Raw genomic sequence first — 21689 nt, forward strand, 5'->3', positions numbered from 1 at the left:
AAGACAGAAAGAAAGTTCTCAAACACACCGAAATATTGAAAAAGCACTTTTATATAAGAAAGAACTGGAAATGCTCATCGATTGAGAGAGTGGCTAATGGTGGGACATGAATAATCACTGCTTCGTAAGAGACAGTGAATATGAAGAATTCAGAGAAGCAAGAGAAGACGCGGATTTGCCAAGTTAGCCAAACAATACACACAGCTAACAATGAAATAACTTTTCCGAGGTCGCACACAAAGCCAGCGACAGAGCTAGAACTAAAGCTAGATCTTTGGGCTGGGGGCAGTGCTTTCCAGGATACTGACCTGCTTCCACTTTATAAAAAGCTTTTGTCTCAGAGTTGCTTTAAATTATAAACTTAACTAAGGGCAACACCGGCCAAAACTGTACAGACCCGACTGACATTCATCCTTTTGGACATGTGCACAGTAAAGAACAGCTGTATTAAAACCTTAGCAGTCCAACACTTTGGGTGCACAGCTGATAAAAAAATAAAACCGGTGTCTCAGAACTGCTACATTTTGATGTTAGTCACTTGCAAAGTGGAGCAGAGATGATAAAAGGAAACCCTGATTTCTAGACTAGGCCCTCTCCAATGGAGCTGCCCCTGTTTTTGGCCACTTCTGGAAGGACATATGCTTTGTCTCCTTGCTGACAGATTGGTCTTGTTGGGATAGTGCAGACTCATTGATCTATCACAGAATTCTAGATTCTGAGCTAGGAGGGTCCCTGGAGGTCAGCCAGTCCGGGCGTCTCACTGCAAAGAGGAGAAAGCTGGAACCCAGTGTGTTAAAGTGACTTACTAAAGGTCACACAGGCAGCACGCATGAGAAAATAGCTCTTTGCTTCATAGTTATATGACTTTTGATGTTAAAGTGTTTGCAAATCGTACTGATGCTCACTAATATTTTATCTCTTTGGATAGGGAGGACAGGAAGCCTCAATGCCTCCCTTTCTTCACTTCTGATTAGGGCCAAGTTTGCAGGACATGATATTCTGGGTTACATCGTGAGCTCCTTTGCCTTTGCTCGAGTTATTTCAGCTGGGTCTGACTCTCTGTGACCCTATTTGAGGGTTTTCTTGACAAAGATCCTGGAGCAGTTCACCATTTCCTCCTCCAGTTCATTTTACAGGTAAGGAAAGGAGGCAAAGAGGGTTAGGGGACTTGCCAGGGACACACAGCTACTAAGCGTCTGGGACTGGATTTGAACTCGTGAAGATGAGCCCTTTTTCTTTCAAGCCCAGTGCTCTTACTCTCTACACCACCTTCACTTCCAGAATATGTTGTGATTTCCACTAGGTAAGCACTTAACAAATGCTTGTTGATGGTCCTGTGTCGTCCCAATTACTTTCCCTTCACACTCAAGAGGTTTTCTGGCTGCTTTCAAAATGCCCTTGTTGCTGAAATTGCGAAACTTAACCACTAACATGTCTTGGAATTTGAAGTGTCCTTCATATTCTGGTAGCAGCCTGTGGGTTCTCTCCATGAAAGCTTTTCCGGCCTATATTGAGAAATACTAGGCAGTTTCCTAGAATTATTTCCTGTTACCCCATCTTCCTCATTTTACCTCTAAGAATTCTTGATTTCCTTCAAGACTCAGTTCAAATGACACCTTGCCTAATCTCCCCAGCTACTACCTGCCTCCTGCCACAGTCACCTTGTAGCTTTTTTGTATGGGGGGGTTGTTGGGGGGGAGTCCCAACGGACAACTTAAGATTTTGGGAAGCAGTGACTATCACTTTTTTTAACCCCTGGTACCTAGCACCCAGTAACTCGCTTAACAAATACTTGTTGGTGGATTTAGTTATAATTACTTTATACAGCTAGTACAGAATTCCTTTCTTTTGAGATTCTGGTGTTGGAGAAGTCTGCAGACAAGGTTGCATGATCAAAAAAGGTCTACTTGTTAAAAAGTGAACTGTTTTATGAAAAATAATGAACACCAATACAAACAACGTGATTTTCTCAGTAACCAAATACATTCAAGCTAATTTATCTAAATGTATAAAACAGGATCATTTTTCAGTCATTCCATCTAAGTCTTCAGGATGCTCTATTTTTCCCCTTACGTGGTCACAACGTCCACACACTCCAGTTTCTTGTTCTTCTTTCATCATTTTCTCTGACTGTCCCTCATACCTGGAATGCTCTGCCACCTCCACTCTGACCACTGACTTCCCTGGCTTCCCAACTCAAACCCCCTCCTCTACAGAAAGCCTTCCCTACCCCCTCTAAATGTCAGTGCCTTCCCTCTGTTAATGATTTCCAATTTCTCTGGCTATCTTTTGTTTTGTATTATTTGTTTCCCAGTTGTCCCCCACCCTCCCCCCACCCCCATTAGAGAGTAAGCTCCTACGGGAAATGCCTTTTTTTTGTATCCTCAGCACTTAGTACAGTGCCTGGCACATAACAGAAGCTTAATAAATGTTTACTGAATTGAACTGAATTTTGCATTATTTCATAAGGATCTTTCCAGATTTCTTTCCTGATTCTTGTCCATTTTTATTGCATTATAGTATTCCCTTATACAGTACCAAAATGGATTTATTCACTCCCCTACTGTTAGACATTTAACTAACAATCTGTTAGTTGTTAAATTCTAAGGCCTCTTCTCCATCCTCATTGTTCTGGATCCTTCTCGATCATCTGACATGGGGGACGTATTCCCTCCTCCTGAATACTCTATCTTTGCTGGGTTTTGTGTCCTTGTTCTCTCTACTTTCTCCTCCCATGTGTGTGACCGTGCTTTATCCATGTCCTTTACAGGACTCTCTATCAAGACCTATCCCTCAGATGTGGGTGTATCCCAGCCTTTACCTCTTCTCTCTTTACACTCCTTCTTGGTGATCATATCTGTTTTCATCAGTTCAATGATAATCTCTATTCAAATTTACAAATTTTAAATCTCTATCCAAATTTACTGATTTCCAGCCCTCCTCTCTCTTCCAAGGTCTAGTCCCAGATGGATATTTTCACCTGGAACAACCAAGAGGTATTTTATTAATTAGGCCAGGCATTATTTGTGCCAAATGGCCAGGATATAAAGAATAAGACAATCCCTCTCTCGAGTGACTTACATTCAAGCAGAGGCACGGACAAGGACATTAATACCTATATAAAGAACAAAGAAACGCATTACTAAATGTATTGGCAGTTTGGGAAGAAAAGCATCAGGGGAAGGAAGGATCAGGGATTCCTGTTGGTGGTACCTGGGCTAAGTCCTGTAGGAAAAGAGTGATTCTGCGAAGAGGAGGTGAGGGAGAAGTTATAGGAGAGGGACCAGAGAGGGGCCAGAGACAGAGTCCTGTGTGTAGGAACCGAGGGAGGGCAAAGGGAGGTCAGCTTTAAAAGCTGAAGGCACTGGGGAGCCACTGGCGTTTATTGAGTAGGGGAGTGCAAAGGCTGCTGTCATTGTGTGTTCTACTGTGGAGAATGGATCAGGGCAGGGAGGCACTGGAGGCACAGATACCAATTAGGTCTCACTGCACTACTCCAGGTAAGAGGTGATAGGGGCTACATTAAGGCAGTTCCTTGTGAACAGAGAGAAGGCGTCAAATGCTCAGATGTGTGGAGGCAAAAAAGGACAAAATCTGGAGGAGGGAAGGATAATACCAAGGTAACAAATTTGGGCCACTAGAAGAGGGGGGTACTAGGGAAGTTTGCAGACAGGGAAAAGATAATGAATTTTATTGTGCACACACTGATTGTGAGATATCTCTAGGAGATCCCATTTAAAATGTTCAACAGTCAACTGGTGATACAGAAACTAGCACCCAAGAGATATATAGATCTGGCAGTCACCCATATGGAGATGACAATTAAATCCATGGGAGATGATGAGGTCACTACAAAAGAGAAGAGGATCCAGGATAGAGCCTTTGGGAACACCCACTGTTGGAGCGTGGGATGGGTGGTGAGCTGGTGACTGAGGAGTTGGACAAGGAGGAACACAACCAGAAGAGAACAGTGTCACGAAAACCCAGAGAGGAGAGGAGGAAAGGGTTGTTAACAGTGTCAAAAATAATAGAGGAGTCAAGAAGAATGAGGACTGAGAGCAGACCCTCAAACATGGCAAGAATGGCTGCTGATTTTGAAGAGGACAGTTCAACTGAATGACGAGGCCAGAGGCCAGAAAGCAAAGGGCTGAGGTGTGAGAAGGGAGGAAGTGAAGGCAATGAGTCTAAACAGTCTTTTTCTGAGAAAGGCTAGGAGATGTGGGGTGATAATTTGAGGGAATGGTAGGGTCTGTTGAGAGATTTTTTTAATGTGGTACCTTGGGCATGTTAGAAGGCAGTAGGGAAGGAATAAATAGGGAGAAGTTGAAGATTACAGAGAGAAGATGATTGCGGGGCTAGCGTACTAGGGAAAATGGGAGGGGGTGGGATCAAAGTGTAGAAGAGTCAGCCTTGGCAAGAAGAAAGGCCACTTTACTGTCAGAGCAGGGAGAAAAGAAGCAGAGGGGGAGCTGGTGCCAAGGGATTATGTAATAAAGAGAAGAGAAGAGAGCTCACAGCAAATGGTCTTGATTTTCTCACTAAAGTAAGTCAGAGTCCTCAGCTAAGTAAAAGGTGGGAGGGAGAAGTGTGAGAGTCTTGAGAAGAGAAGAGAGGGTTTACAATAGTTTCTGTGGGGAGTAAAAGAGGGAATCTATTAGGGAAAAATAAAAGGGTCATGCTGCGACAATGGCTCTGCTAAAGTTGGATAACAGGAATTGAGAGTGTACCCAGTCAGTGTAGTTGAATGACTTCCTCGAGCTCCACTCAGCAGCATGTGAAAGTGGAGGAGGCGGCTGGTGGGGGCAATGGCAGGGCTCAGATTTGCCAAGTGATGAATACTGACAGGACAGGAGGTCAGGGGTTCGAGTCAATGCTAATGTAGAGCTGATGTGGTTAACTAGAGGGTAAGGGCTTGAGAAAATACTCAGGGGTACTGGAAGGGCTGGAAGTCTTGAGGATAAAGAGCAGTTTTAGGAAAGATGAGGCACAGGGAGAGGTTATGGAGGTTATGGTCCGATGGGTCAGGGTGAGTTTTTTGTTGTGTTTATCTGTTTTTGTTCTAAAGGGAATTAGGTAATTGTGAGATGCAAGTCTTGATCACTGCTATAAAACTGAGGAACTGGAAGGTTAAGGAGTTTGTTAATCATCCACATGGCCCCTGAAATTCCCCATGTAGAGGCTGGAGTTGGGAAGTGTAGGGAGATGATGAGTCAGTTGCTGAACTGAGGAAGGAAGGAGAACAGGATGATAAAAGAATAAGACAATAATAGGCATTTCAAACTTCACACTTCCCCAGACTGAAAACATTCTCTTTCCCCTCCAATCTTCCACTCTTCCTAACTTACCCAGTTTTGTCAGAGGGATTATTGTCTTTCTTTCCAGTCACAAGCTCAGCGCTTTGTGGCTCTTCATACTTTCCCATGCCTTTTCTTTCCATTCATGTGTCCACCACCCCAGTTCAGGTCCTCACCACCTCGAACCTGCACAGCTCTAAGTCTCCTTGATGGTTTCTTGATCTCTTCTCCAAATAACTGCAAGGTGTGACCATGTCACTCCACCGCTCAAGAATTTTCAGTGGCTGCCTCTAACATGAAACATACACTCTTGCTTGGCAATAAAGCCCTCCATAATCTTAATACACACATACAGCCTACCGCGTCCTAGCTCGTGTCACGGCCCCTCACGCTGGCTTACGCTGTATGTGCTGTATACAACATTCTATTCCCACGTCTGCCTGAGCGATTATGGTCCAGCACCCCTGAAACACTCCCCTCCTCACCACTGCCTATGTGAATTCTTCACTCCCTTCAAGGCTCAGTTCAGAAGCCATCTCCAGAGTGAGGCCTTTTCGGTGATCCAAGTTGTCTGCCTACCTTCTGCTTCAGATAACTTTGGGAGAGTTTTAGAAGCTCCCATAGCTGAATATATACTTTGTATTCACTTATCTATAGGTAAGTCATAGCTCTCCATGTCTCAGAAAGTATAAGCTCCTTGAGAGGAGAGGCTGTTTGGTCTTTGTATTCCCAGGACCCAATGTAGTTCTTTAAATGTATTAGATTCTTAATAAATGCTAACTGAATTGTGTGACCTGGAGCAGGTTAAAACCACTGTCTCCCCATATGTAAAACTGAGACAATAAGAGTTGTAACACCTACTTCACTGGATTCTCGTGAACCAAGTGCTTTGTAGACTAAAGAGCAGGACATAAGCATGAGCTATCATCATTCCCCTTCTTGCTCTCTGTCACACACACACATAATAAAATTAAAACAAAAAAAGTATACCAGAATGAATAAAAAGCTTATATTTGCATAACATAGACAACTTGAAAAGTACTTTAATTTGTTTTTTCCTGCAGCTTTACCAAAAGAGATTTACATAAATTAAAATGGGATTATCTAAAATAGTTCTTTTAGACCATTGGTGAGCTGTCCCTTTAGCTCTGTCACATCTTTTGGTAAATTGAAATACAGAACCCCTTTCCTCCTCTTCTCATTTCTACATTTTAAATTCCCTTATTACTACTTTGTGCTGCCTTTTTACTAGATTCTCTTGGTGGCAATCTTTCCCCTCTAATTTCACAGGGTGCAGGGAGCGGGTAGTGAGCTGAGGAAAGGTTTTTACAGCACCATGAGTCCACTAAGATGAAGGCTCACCACAATACTCACCATCAGTCAACCTGCATCTCTCTTCCTCTTTCTGCCTAAGTGCTGGCCTCCAGATGCTAACACTCTTGTGTTTGCAAAAGAAACCCAGAAAGAAAAGTGACCTCTATTGCCTGACATAAGTATACCTGTATACACTTGCTAAATCTAAAGGGATTTAGCTTTTTGATGGATTACGGAAAGAAGAGAAAGCAGACTGAACTGAGTAATGGATTCCTATATTCTTAAGGTTTTGGAAAATGAGCATAGAATGAGGCACCAAAAACATCAGAACTCTGAGTCCCTTCTGTTGGTGTCTGCTTCCAACATCTTTCCCAGATTCATGGATAAAAAAATAAAAAAAAAAACCAAAACCTAAACCACCCCCTCCTGAGTGCCTCTCCCCAGCTCACCCTGCTCTAATCTATTACATCAATTGAAGAAATTATAAAGTTACTGAGGGGAAATTTTTCACAGGCTCAAGGGAACAAACCTTTTGATTGACTTTAGTGGCAGCCACAGTCATGTTGCGCAGATCCTGGGGGTTGCAATCACTGGTATTCATGCAGCAGCTGGGAGGGATCCCGTGTTCCACAAAGTATGGGCTGGTACTCCAGTTAGTATAATTCTGAACACCACAGCAGCTCAGCTACAGAGAATAAAAACAAGAGTGGGCAGTTACGTGCATCATGATCCCCTGCCCCTTTGTCACTGACTGTCTATAAGTAGTCCTTCTCTAATTTTTTCACAATGAGTTAACACCTCACTCACCATCTTCCTCTTGTCTCCAGCTTGAAGCTTATGGTAGCAACCATGTCAATGCTCCCTCAGACATCTTCTCCTCAACCTCCTCAAAGCCAACAACCCACTACTTCATTCCACCTCAGCCATCTACAGGAGTGGTCAGATCCTAGGTCTCACCATTACTCAGAAGTGCTTCATGTACACAATAAAAAGCCAGAACATTCTTGTATCTGCTAATCTACTATCACTCCATCTCCCTCCTCTAAACCTTGGAGGCATTCTCTGCATCACTGAGACCTCCAGTCCTTTCATCCCTTAGTACTTTTTCTTGAGTCATTACCTCCGCTCTGACTTCGCTTTCCAGTTTTGATGCTATTGTTAACCAGTTCAAGACCATACTTTCCTGCATTCTTGAATTTCCTTGTCCCCTGGTACCATCACTACTCGTATCTTACCAAATCCCAACCCTGGATTACTCCCCACCATCTGATTTCTCCACTTCTATTCAAGCACTGCTGAATGGGGCAGGAGGAATTCAAGCACCCAAGCTGACTGGGTCCACTACAAATTTGTCATAAATCATTGGATCCTCACTGTGGCAAGGCAATCATTTACTTCCTTCTAATTGGCTTTCTATACTGTTTCCAAACAGAGGCTGTTCCAAATTCCCTTTTTATCTCCTACCCTTCTTCAAGAATTTTTTTAATTAAAATTTTATTTTTTTCAAATAGTGAAAAACCACCTTCCTTTCCTTCCACCCCAAACTATGGGGGAAAAAAAAACAAAATTCGAGTAGCATATATTGTCAAGCTAACAAATTCTGGCATTGGCCAGAAAAATGTGTACATATCTCAAACTGAGCTCATAACCTCTCTCTAAGAAAGTGTGCAGCATATTTCACTAGGTGTCCTCTGGACTCATGGTTGGTCATGGCATTGATCACCAGTCTTAAGTCTTCCAAAGCTTTTCATCTTTACAATACTGATGTTATTGTATAAAGAGTACTCCTGGTTCTGTTCACTTCACCTTGCCTCAGTTCACAGAAATCTACCCAACTTTCTCTAACTGTCCCCAACATTACTTATAGTGAGACCACGAAACCATTCTCTGTGATCTTCTTCCTTCTTCTCAGTCTCATCTCTCAGTCCTTCCTCTTCTGTGCCGCTCTCTGATGAAGCAGCTTTTCTCCTCATTAAGACCACTTCCCATGTGTACTCTTGGCTCCATCCCTTTCCATCTTCTCTACCAGACTACCTTCAAAACCACACTTCCTCTCTCTAATCTTCAATGTCTTCCCTATCTACTGAATCCTTTGGTGCTGCCTTCAAATAGGACCAAGACTTCCCAACCTTCAATTCCCTGGGCCCTATCAGGTCCTCAAACTATCATCCTATCTCCCGTTCTCAACCAAACTCTTAGAAAAAAGCTGTCTACAGCCATCTCATTCACTTTCTTTCATTCCTCAACTATCTGACTTCTGGTTTCTGATCTCACCATTTAACTGAAACTGTTTGCTCTAACATTGCCAATTACCTTCTAAATGACAAAGTTGATGGGTTTTTTTTCTGTACTCATCCTTCTCAACCTGATGCCTCCACTGAATGTCCTCTCCTGAGTTTTCCTAAGACTATTCTGCCTTGATTTTCCTTTTACCTATCTATCCAATGCTTCTTAGACTCCTCAGTTGAATCATCATCCAGACTTTACCCCAAGGCTCTATCCTAGGTTCTCTTTTCTCTTTTCATTCTCTTGGTGAACTTAAAAGCTGCCATGAATCTAATTATCACATTAATTCAGATCACCATTGGATCAATATATCTGGCCCCAGACTCTCTTCTAAACTCCAGTTCCCACATTACTACCTGCCTATTGAATATATCAGCTTTCCAATGGACACAATTCTTCTATTAGCAAGGCATGTATTCAGAAAGGAAAGGCATATGTTTAGCAACAAAGGCATGTGACCAGGAGAGATTCGCTTTTTCTGTGAAGTTCTTTGTATCTGGGTAAATTGTTGAAAGCATATCTGTAGGAAACTGAGCTCAGGGGTACTATTTTATCTCTAAAGCAATGACATGATCAAAAATAACAGTAAATCCTCATACACTGGGGAAGGCTATAAAATTAACGATGGTAGCACATCACAAACCCCAAACTGCAACTGATGAACGACTTTGCTGAGAGTTCTCTCCTTCACTGACTCTCTGGCCACTTTAAACTTACACTCTCCTGCACATCATCCACTGCACGGCTTCTCTCATCATTCCCGTTGTAATTCTGCATGGCTTCCGTGTATGTCCTAAGGAAGGTGTCCTTGATCTGAGAAAGGACAGCAGACAGGCAACATGAGGTTATTACATCACTTGAGAAGCATTTAGGAAGTGATTACTATATGCCAGCACATACCAAGTGCTGAGGACGCTAAGAGAAGTAAATTCATGCTAACATGCTAGTTTTCATTTGAAGATAACCCTTGGGAAAGCCGCTCATGGCAGTTAAGAGCTCAGGAGGAGACATGACTCTGAAAGCTCAAGGAGTATTTAGAGATCACTCAACTGATCCCCTCTTTTTTTACAGGAAGAAATTAAGGCCTAGAGTTGTTCCTTAAAGTCCTTTATAACCAGATGTCTTTTGTTTGGTATCAATATATTTTAAGCATTTTCAATATTTCTAGAAAACAAGAATGAAGCTTGACTTTGCTTGATGAGTTGTCTAAGTATGAATGTCTGGGACTGACAACATAAATGGGTAAACTGGGCCCAGAATTAAATAGAAGGAGGAGAGTGGGCTGGATTATTTTCAGGAATTTGAAAAAACATCTTTAAATATTCCAAGCTCCTTCAAAAAACAAAAGTCCATCTTTTTAATACCAAAATTCTATCAGCATTATTGTATGATTGTGAGACATGGAACATAACTGTCTTTTAAGAGCTAAAGATGAATACAAGAGTGAAGTGGTACTGGGGGAAGGGGCATTAAGCAGCATGCAATGCATCATCAGGGAAATGTTTCGAAAGAGAGGATTGGTACTTATGACCTAGTAAAGGGGAAAGGTGGTTGCTGGACAGTCCTGTTATCTTTGTGATGGCAGGAGGGGGGAGAGACTCACAACACACTGGGTGGACCCTTGTAGCAAATTCATGAGAAGAGTCCTACATTATAGACAGTCCTGGACAGGTTGCAATTTGCATCACTGGAGGGGATATCCAAACTGATGAAATCAGATTTATTTAAGCATTTGAAAAGCATGACTTAGGGGAGAAGAGTGGTGAGTGTAGTGAACTGACTGAAGAAAATGATCTATTACTGAAATACTACCTCTTATCACCTGCCTGGGAATATGAGGGCCATGGTTCTGTCATTTATATGGGGAAAGGTATTTAATGAAGTGGAAGCAGGAGACTGTCAAAGATGGGATAGTACTTAGGAAAGGAGAGTTTGTGGCTGAAAAGCTGAACCAAGGTGAGGGAAATACTATATTTTAAGCCAGGAACTAGCTAGTTTTTCCAACCATCTGATTTAAATTTGCGTTCCTTTCCATGCTTTTACTCAGTCTCACTCAAAGTAGAATTCTAAAGAACAGGTCATTTTGAGGAATATTAAAACCAGCTGTAGAAATTCCCATGGCTTCTCAGGAAGGAAAAAAAAAAGACTGACAGACTTCACTGACCAACATTTACTCAAGAAAAAATGGACAAAGGATTTCCTTTAATGGCCTTCTTTGAATTTTTGGCATAAATTAATTTATTAATTTTAAAATCATAAAAGCATCTCTATATGCATTTTACTGTTACTTCTGGGAAGACATGCTACTTAAAATATATCAAAGAAATTAATTGGACTTGGCTTTGCAACCTTGAAAATCCTCCCTTTGTTATGTGTGCGTGTGTATATCTACATATATATATATGTGTGTATGTATGTGTATATATATATGTGTATGTGTATATCTATCTATCTATCTATCTATCTATATATAGTGTACATCTTACTGAAAGGGTTATATTTAAAAAGTGTATTTATTCTATATCATAAGCTTTGGCACTGTAACAGGGGTAAAGAATGACCTTCCATGATGGACACATAAAGACTGCTTAAGGGTAAATAACTAATAATTAAGCTTCTGAGCTTTTGTCAGATTTGTTCATCTGAAATCATAATTTCAGACCATGATACAACTAAAAAACTACCACCATTCAAAGTAAATAAACCAAACTCAGCATTTTGCAAGTGCTATGCACATTTTAAAAAGTATCAATGAATCTTCCCTTCCAAAAACAGTATGGATGGTTCCTGCCCCCTGGTTTGTATGCACTTACCTCATGGCGAAAGACGAAACCTGAGATGCCCGCCACCAGCTCAGCCAAGAACACCAGGGACAAGAACATGGCATACTGGGAGGAGATCAAATGTGAAGAATTAAAATGAGGATGTTTCCAAAGAATGGAGAGTGAAAGCTGGAAACTGGGCAATAAATATCAGGGGAAAAACCTTCTACTATATACATTTCTCTTTCCTGCCCAAGAGAACCTTCCCCAAATATTTATTTATATGTCAAAAGCCATAGCTGGTGGTTCTACAGGTGGAGAATGGTGTTCAACGAGTCTACAATGTGAGCAATCATTACGGGGTCATTCCACTGATTTTATGTGCATCCATACATCAAGCTTAAAGTCTTTTACTAGGTTAGCTTCATATATGTTAATGGCAGGGAATGTTGATTTAATTTAGTTCCTCTTTTTCTAAATATAAGATTTGGGGATTATCTCAATTGAAAAAACAACAATAATATGGGATTAATGATCATTGGGGAGAACGATGCAGATGCACTGCTCTGCATGTAATGAGTTCATGGCTCGACTCTTCTAAAGATTTTTCGCATCACAAGGTTTTCCCATCTCTAAGAGCATCTTTCTTCACATCCTTATCGTTGTACATAGAGCGTAGCTTTACCCAATGGGCTCTTGGAAGTATAACCTCAAATTCACCTGAAAATCTTTGGCTCTGTATGTTAGCGTCCACAAGCCTTTTACCAGGTTCAACCTAGGTAGCCACAGACTTTGGAGCTCATATAAGAGAGGAAAGGTTAGCAAAGTATTAATCCTGGAAGTTCTACTTTTACACACAGCAGTAGGGGTGTTTGTCTTCTCTGTGGAGATGTAATACCTGTAGTACCATGACCATTAAGAAAAGCTTGTGTTAGAAACAGATGCCAGAAGCTGAAGCTGCTACTTCTTTCTAACCTATCCTAGCCTCTCCTCTCATCAGCTTCCTTTCCCCTCAAACAACCAGCATACTATCACTGAATTACTGGTATATTTGTTTACGGGGAGAAAATCATCAAGGGATCACACAGTTACCCTGTCCAGTCCACATGTAAGCTCTTCTGGTGATACTCCCAGCATTGGAAACATAGTCTTGTCAGGTGAAAGAAGTGAACACAATGTTGGGGGTATAAATCTCCCTTTCCCTTTTTTTCCACGGTTAAAAAATTTCTCCTTAGAAAAATAAAGAGCTGAAAAGGTCCTTAGAAATTACCTAGTTTGCCTCCTGTCATTTTAAAGAAGAAAAAATTAAAACCCAGAGAGATGCATGACTTGTCCGAGGATGCGGGCAGAACCCAGGTTTTGATGGTGAGTACACACATTTCTCTTTCCTGCTCCAAAGGAAACTTCTCCCAAATCGTCACTTTTATCTCGAGTCATAGCTGTAGTCGTACAGGTTTGTAGCAGTGTTTGGGCAGGAGTACATGGTCATTTCACAGATCTGTGTGTGTATTTACATTAGGCTTAAATTCTCTTACCAGGTCAGTAACCATTGCTTTAAAAATAGTCATTTCTCTCTCCTCTTGCCCTTCTTGCCCAAGGTCAACCCTGGGCATATTAAGAACAACCTTATTTGTGAGAAGCACTAGATGGACAGGCCTCACTCACAATATTGGTGCATTCTGGGCAGGACACTGGTACAAGTGTATTCATGTTCCCTCACACATGTGGAAGACAGGAACAGCCGTGATGCCCCTTGGCCTCTTTTTACTTCTAAAGCGTTAGGGTTAGTGGATGGGATCCTACTGCTCATCCCTCCTATGGAGGCTGACAACACAGACCAATTAATATTGATTGTCAAAGTGATTTCTTCGATGTGAACTGGACACAGACCAAGTTCTGTCATCAGATGGTAGTGAATGTTATCAGCTCCGGGGGTTAAGCTAAACCAAGCAAGATGGGGCTGAAAGACTTGCTCCCTTTCCCATTCACTGGGTGACACATTTAACACAGGCCCCATTTAATGCAATTAACATTAAGTGGGGACCCTGACCTCCTTTCATTTACAAAAGCTACTCCAGTAATTCTCAGAAATGGAGAGTGCTGTGAAAGGCACCTTGAGCACAAAATGTGGACCGATGGCCGGCCACAACACTGATCATCCCAGCAGCATCCCAACCCTAGCCTAGCCGCTCTTTCTGCTCGCTCATGGACATACAGGCTAAATGTCTTCTACTGTAAATACAGTGTGAAAGGGTAAATATACTTTTAACACTGGTCCTGACAGCTGGTACTTTATGACTGCAGCAAGAAATGAAGTGACTCGAGTGAGTCCAGTGCCTCAGAAGAGTCAAGCTTTGTCGACTGTTGATCACTTGGCCTCTTCTCTGTCACATTTCTCTAGATATAGGGTCAGGAAGGAGGAATAACACAACAGCTTTTAAAGGGTGAAAAGCCCAGCAGTAATTCTAGGCCAGGAGAAAGCAACGCGACACTGAGCAACCTTTCAGCGGAGCTGTGCTCTGGGACACAGCTGGACCTCCGTGGCTTGTGGCTAGACAGTGCTGATTTAGAGGAGGGAGAAGTGCCAAGCGCAGCCACAGTTGAGACGAGAAAACTGATTTCCCAAAAGGGAACGAGGAGGTCACTCCAAATGGAAGGCTGCTGGTCACGCTCCTGAGTTGCTTAGTGAAAATGTGTAATGTGGCTGAAGGAAGTTTCCAGTGTGGCACCTAAAGCTAGCATCAAGGCGTTTGGCCATTAGGTTATAAAAGGGCATCTTTATGTTCCCTAGCAACAGCTTTTGCCAGTCAGCCTCACCAAGGGGACCCACTGTTGTTTTAGCACTCTTCTTTGTGTTAATTAGGTCTGGCTAAAACTGAATTTTTGCTTTTGCTTTTAGCAGAGAGATAATGGCTAAATGAGTCTGCGGATGGTGAGGCCCTTCTTGCCCAAAGAATCACCATTTCTCATCTGTATGCCTTTTCAAAAAATCATGGCAAAAGGAGTTTTAATACTGCAACATACATCACTGACACACTCACCAGCTTTAACATCCATGGGCTTCCACGACATGTGGCAAAGCATCCAAATAGGCCAAAGACCACAATGGTAGTGCCAGTCCCAATAAGCACATAGGGGGCATTGGTGGAGTTCTCTGCAATAAGAGAAATGTACGTGCCCAAAGTAAGCTTGCCCCAGACTCCAACTGCCAGGAGAATAACACCAGTGATCTGAAAGACAGGGAGAGGAAAGGAAAGGAGTATTTAATTCAGAGGAATACTTAGAATTCATAGAATGCAGCAAACTTTTTGGAATTTAAGTCAAGAAAGTCTAGAGACCTACTGGCTCTGATTCCACAATCTGCAAGTCATAATGTGCTAAAGTCTTGTAATAAATACAAATTAAACAAAATGCAACCCTTATACATCCAATGCCAAAACATGACGTATGAAATCAATGATATTACCTAATGACTAATATAATTCAAAGAGGTGTTAGAAATTACAACAAGCCAAAATCTCTCTCCAACTGCCTTGTCATTCTAGGTATCTCACAATGAAGTACATTTGCAACCCTCCAACACTGATAACTTTAAAAATTCAAGACTTTCTTCTGATACAGTAGAACTGAGTTTAAATCCCAGCTTTGTAACTTACTATGTGGTCTTGGGCAGGGCAGCTAGGTGGCACAGTGGATAGAGCACTGGGCCTAAAGTTAAGAAGTTCAAATCTAGCCTCTGACACTTACTAGCTGTGTGACCCTGGGCAAGTCACTCAACTCTGTCTGCTGGAGAAGGAAATGGCAAACTACTCCGGTATCTTTGTCAAGAAAACCCCAAATGGGGTCATGGAGAGTCAGACACTATTGAAAAAATGACTGAACAACATGAGATCTTGGGCAAGTCACTTAATCTTCTTAAGGCTGCTTCCTCATCTGTAAAACAAGGTCAAAGACACTAACCCCTTGAACTAATGTGAGCAAAGTGTATTTGAGTGACTTTATAAACGAAAGCTACGGTATTATTCTTTAGATAACAAGATACCTAATTTCCTCTTTCAGGTTAAATCTTATTAGCAAAATTACCATTACAACAAAAATTTCTACACAAAAGAATATTTTCAAGCCCTTCTGATAGCCCATTTGGGGAGTTCCTTTTTTTCTTGAACACTACTCAGTACTATAGAACTCTAGGACAACAGAAGAATCTGAATGGTCCTCCTAGACTAGATGTGATCGTGTTTGCCCAAACCCTGTGTGAATCACCGAACGAGGTCCAGATAGCACTCCTGAACTCTAGAGTTTAGCAACATGTAGGACGCAGTTCTGCTCCAAATACATTTTCCTTTCTTCATTAAGGGACAATGGTGGATATGCTAGAAGAAGCGTTGGAATGTAACTGAGGAGAAGGAGAAAGCGGCGATATGCCACCTTTAAAAACAGAACCAAGCACGCAAACCTTGTAGCTGGGGGTGATCAGTTATTAGGAACAGTGAAACAGGCCTTGGAAAGGTGCTGGATGACACGTTTCATGTTCTCTGCTGACATCTAGTGGACAACTAGAAAACATTTCCATTTCTTTTCTCTTTTTCCCATTCCTACCTCCTGATTGCAGGAAAATATAAAATGTTACCTGATCTCATACATGGGTGTTTAATAACTTGAGGTTACCATAAATGTGAGATATACTTGGGAGTCTGGATAAGATAAAATAGTGCATGTATGTGCGTGCATATGTGTGTGTATTCGTACATACATACATACATACACACACAAATACAATTACATCTACAGAACATCTACATCTTTGGAATCCAATGAATTATTCTAAAACCTTATCAACCAATGACCTGAGCAGTCAAGAAAACTTGCTATACCACACAGTAATTTACCATTCAACAATTCAGAAATGCACTCTATACACCAAGGGAATTCCACGGATAGAGCATAATTTGATCTCACATTTGACAAAGTCTCTCATGATATCCATGTGGACAAGATGGAAAGACCAACCAATCAATCCACAAGGATTCATTAAATATTTAACTATGTGCCACGAATTGTGCTGATGCTGAGGATGCAAAGACAAAATACTGAAATAGAGACATGTCCAAATAAAAGGATATAAAATTCATATAAAAGAAACACAAGGAGCTTAACTGTAATAGCGGAAGAACCAGGAAAAACTTCATGTAGAAGGTGGTGTCCTGCAGACAGTGATGAATTTTTGCAAGGCCGAGGTGAGGAAGGAGTGTATTCTAGATATCGGAGAAGGCCCTTGCATGGAGAAAGGAGATGGATTTCACTGTATGTGCATGAGGAACAAAGAGAAGCCCAGGTGGCCTAGACCAGAGAATGGAGGAAAAGAAGAAATGTACAAGACTGGAGAGATGGGTTCACCTCGTGTCATGATGGACTTTAAAAGCCAAACAGATGAGCTTCTATTTTATTCTACAAGCAACAGAGAGCCACTAGAATTTACTGAGTAGGCAAGTGACGTAAGTAGATCTGCCCTTAATTAAAATCACTTCGATAATTATGAGAGAGAATGGATTGAAGTGGGAAGAGCCTTGAGACACAGAGACCTATTAGGAAGTTGTTGCAATAATCTTGGAGAGGGGTGGTAAAGACCTAAACTAAGATTGTGGTTGTGTGAAGAGGTAGACGGCACTAGGTGAAAGATGCTGTGTAAGTAGAAATGGCAAGTTCTGATAACTGTATGGTGATTAAAGAGAGGAGGAGGAAGGAGATGCAGACAACAATAGGTTTAGGTGGATTTGGAATAAGTTAATTCAAAGGATTCTAAGGAGTAGTACCTCCATGCTGATTATAGTCAACATGGAGGTAGATCTCTATTGGAGTACTCTGTTGGAGTACTCTGAGTACTCTGAGTGCTCTAGGGCCTGTACTGTTACAGAGTACAATCTTGGATGGCGTTAAGAGAGGCATAGTGTTCAGACTGAGGGAACTAACATTTTGTTCTACCCTATCTATGTCAGATCACATCTGGCATATGTGTTCAGCTCTGAAAACTGCATTTTCAGAAAGATGTATGTTCATCCCTCACTGCTGAAGAAGACCATGACATCAGAGAAATGACATGACTTGCACTTGACTTTGTTTTGAGTGCCAGAGAGCTGTGTAGGTCACCAGCCTCACTTCTCCTCCAAAGCCATCTGAATCCAGTGACCAGATATTCATCAGGATGACTGGAGATGACCCAGGATGAGGCAATTGGGGTTGTGACTTGCCCAAGGCCACTCAGCTAGTGAGTGTCAAGTGTCTGAGGTTAGATTTGAACTCAGGTTCTCTTGACTCATGCACTGGTGCTCTATCCACTGCACCACCTAGCTGCCCCTTCAGAAAGATACTGATGAAATGAAGCAGGTTATAAAGACAAAGTAAAATACTAGGGATGTTGAGGCTAGATATGAGAAGGTATTGGGGTGGGGAGAGGGATGGACAAGATAACAATTTTCAAGTATGTGAAGGGTTGTTATATGGAGAAAGGGTTGTTATATGTTCTCCTTGGTCTTTGAAAGTCACAAAGAGACAGATATTAGAAAAATGAAGGCTGAATGTAAGAAAAACACTTTCTAACAATTAGAGCTGCCAGAAGGTTGTGCATTCCTTATCACTGGACATCTTCAAGTACAGACTGGCATACTGCTTTGGTGGGAGAAGCGGGGAGCAGATATTGTAGAAGAAATTCTTACTGAGGTGGAAGTTGGACTAGATGACCTCTGGGGTCTCTTTCATCTCAAATTCTGTAAAATTACCATTTCAGCCCCAAATTTGGGAATACAAAGTAAGTTATATTTTATAATAATATCCACGGTCACTGCTGCAGCATTAATGTATAAAATTTATATGTCGATGAACAACATATTATATACAGAGTTTACGGTACATAAAACTGCATTAAGACTCATGGGATGCCCTGAATGGCTCTGGGAATCATCTGCATGGAGATGCCAATGGAACTCATGGGAACCGATGACATCAACAGGTGAGACAGTACCAAGGGAAAGAGAATCCAACGCTGAGCCTTGGGGGACATCCCCACGCAGCTGGTGGACATGATCTGAACAGATTCAGCAAAGGAGACTGAAGGGGAGGAATCACACAGGTACAAGGAGAACCAGGAGAGAGCAGTGACATAAAAATCTGGGCAGGAGAGAGAATCTAGGAGGAAAGAGGCATCAAAAGGCCACAGAGAACTGAGAAAAGGCCATGAGATCTGATAATTAAAGAGAGCCGTGTCAAGTCTGGAGAGCACAGGTCCAGTCTGAAGCCAAATCGTAAAGGGTTTAGAAGAGTGAGTGGAGAGGAAATGGAGCCACCTAATACACTGGCTTTGTCAAGGAGTTTAACTAAGAAGGAGAGAATATACAGGATGGTAGATGGTGGGGATGTTCAGATCAAATGATTTTTTTTTAATGAACATGTTTGTATGCAACAGGAGATAGAGATATGAGGGATAATAGTGGGGGCAATCTGTTAGAGGAGATGGGAAGGGATAAGACCAAGAATGCATTTTGAGAGGTTTGCCTTGGCGAGGAAAAGGGCCACTCCTTCTTGCGAGACGGGATGAAGAAAAATAGTAGGAGGAGATATCTGACTGACATGAGATGGGGGAAGAGGGAGATGTCAGTGAAGGGCCTCCAGTGTTTTGAGAAGTCTGAGGTGAGGTCCTCAGCCTTAGCTGAGGGGGCTGGGGGATGGAGAAGGAAACAGGTGCTGTGGAAACCTTAAGGAGAGATTAGCCACTGTCATTCTTGGGTCCCCCTCAAAAACAGTCTTCCCTGTTCAGATCTCCAAGTTGGCTTTAACCTGATTCTTAGGTCTTAGGTCTTTCAATTCCCCCTCCCCAGCTACCAGCCCCTCTCCCCAACCCAACGCCCAAGAATGGAGCCAGTCTTATAATATGTGTGTGAATGTTTCCTTTTCCTCATCTGCAATACACCCATTTTCCCAAGGAGATATTCTCTGTTTGTACAGTAGATCCCAAGATCTACTGTAAGGTTGTGGATTTGGAATGGGTGTTTTCTGCTGTCTACTCCTAAGACAGACTTCATAACTCCCTGAAGCAACTAGTGTTGCTGGGAGTTGAAAGAAACACCCATTCCCCAAGTAAGTCAATATATCTTATTTTAATGACTATACCAGTTTTTCTTCCTTAAGAAAAAAAATTACTTTTACTTCCAATCAAAGAAAACACAGTAAGAGACACAGCAGAGACAGAGAAACCACATTACATGGTCTGGTGCAAACACCACCTATCACCTTACAACCTCCAGGTACACCACAAGTTACCACATCTAACAGAACATCCATTAGCAGCAGCGGTTAGGGGTTACCACCTCTTAGAATCTTAGCACTGGGACGAGAAGAGACTCTAGAGATCACTGAATTCAACTATCTAACTGTTTCAATTCAATCTTTAATACACAGGTTCTTAACCTTTTGTGTGTGTCATGCCCCCCTTTGGAAATCTGGTGAAGCCTAAATATTAGTGTAGTTTATTGCCTACATCTTAATTGAAGGAAATTCTAAATTTCAGTTAGAGGTTTGGGGAGATAAAGGTATTATTTTAAAAATGGATATTTCCACAAACTTATTGTTATGTTGGTTGGCTACACTTTGGAAGGGTGGCCAAGCGAAGCTATGGAATACTCAAAAGGCATACATATTTATTCAAATATAAATTTGAACCTTAAAAATAAAACACACTTAGTACATGTTGTTTTAGCACGCCCCCTTCTTTAAGCACGTAAGAAACGAACAAAAATATATAGAGGATTCAACAAGGCAGCTTTCATACTTAACATTTATATTTTCATATAGTCATCCAAATAGGAGCTATTTTGTTAACCACCATCATGAAAACATCCCTTGTATACAAAAGCGATATTGCTGACATGGTAGAAGCAGGATGTGTGTTTTGAGTTTTTGTTTTTTTGAGGAAATGATTTGTGCTGATTCATCCACTCTTCTGCACAGCTGCCCTTGTGACAAATGGCCTGGAATGCCATTTATTCATTAAAGCAACAAATATTTATCATATACCTACTATGTGCTAGGCATGCAGAGGAGGGAGAAGAGGGAATTCTAAGACACGATTTTAGATGAGCTTTTTGCCTAGGCTCAGTGATCTCCAACTTGAACCAAAGCAGAGTGTGAAGGGAGAGAAGATGGAGCACATCCCATCCTTACAGTGACTGCCAATGATGAGGCTTATCTCCAACCCAATCAGACCCATCCTAATGCACTAACATCACTCTAATCCATCTGCCCCCTCTACCATGCAAGCTCTCAATCTCCCCTCTTCTGAGCCCCACGACGGCTGTTCCATCAGGACTACCAGCAGCTTACAATAGCTGACAAGTGCCAAGAGGCCACAACTTGATGACGTGCCCCTCAGAGCATGTCATTGGTGCAAATTCTGCAGTTCTGGCTAGTGACCTCCTCTTTTTTTTTCATTTTGCATCCTTCATTATATAGGACAAGTGGGCATGAATACATGCAATCTGCACTGTAGGTATAAGTACTTTATCTTTTCCCCCAAACCAACCCTTCTCCCAAACTTTCTTAACTACAGAGTATGAGATGGACTATGAGATACAAAAATCGTATTATGGGAATCTAGACCTGGGGATAAAGAAAGGCCTCTTAAGAGATGATTGTTGATTTGGGCCTTAACACATAAGTACTAAATCACGGAGAGGAAGATCAGTGGAAAAAGAGAAGAAAAATAGGTGGTGGCATTTGGAACGAAAAGAAAACAGAGATTCAAGGAGTTTACGTCATAAGAACAGAAAAAACTTGGTAACTGAGGCAAAGATCGCCCCAAAGTTTCCTGAAATGAACACAGGACACAGTGAACGACAACTAGCTCATACACAAAGCTTTAAGGTTCACAGCACTTCATGTTTATTATCTTATTCAATGCTTACAACTAAATAGTACTTGTTCCTCTTTTACCCAGGGACCCCGAGGGTCTTCCCCAGCTTGTTTTTTTTTTTCTCTTAAAGGG

At 41.7% G+C, this 21689-nt stretch overlaps 1 protein-coding gene across 1 annotated transcript in view; it reads right to left on the reverse strand.

Annotated features, from left to right (window-relative positions):
- The window catches only part of TSPAN7 (tetraspanin 7), a 115306-nt gene that overhangs the window by 16670 nt on the left and 76947 nt on the right, over window positions 1-21689 (reverse strand). The window contains exons 2-5 of the mRNA XM_072615169.1: window positions 14698-14886; window positions 11708-11782; window positions 9612-9707; window positions 7138-7293 (exon numbers count right to left, since the gene is read on the reverse strand). Coding sequence (XP_072471270.1) covers window positions 7138-7293; window positions 9612-9707; window positions 11708-11782; window positions 14698-14886 — 516 coding nt within the window. The remainder of the gene's footprint in view (window positions 1-7137; window positions 7294-9611; window positions 9708-11707; window positions 11783-14697; window positions 14887-21689) is intronic.

Source organism: Notamacropus eugenii, chromosome 5 (assembly GCF_028372415.1).
Source record: "Notamacropus eugenii isolate mMacEug1 chromosome 5, mMacEug1.pri_v2, whole genome shotgun sequence".
Classification (NCBI taxonomy): Eukaryota; Metazoa; Chordata; class Mammalia; order Diprotodontia; family Macropodidae; genus Notamacropus; species Notamacropus eugenii.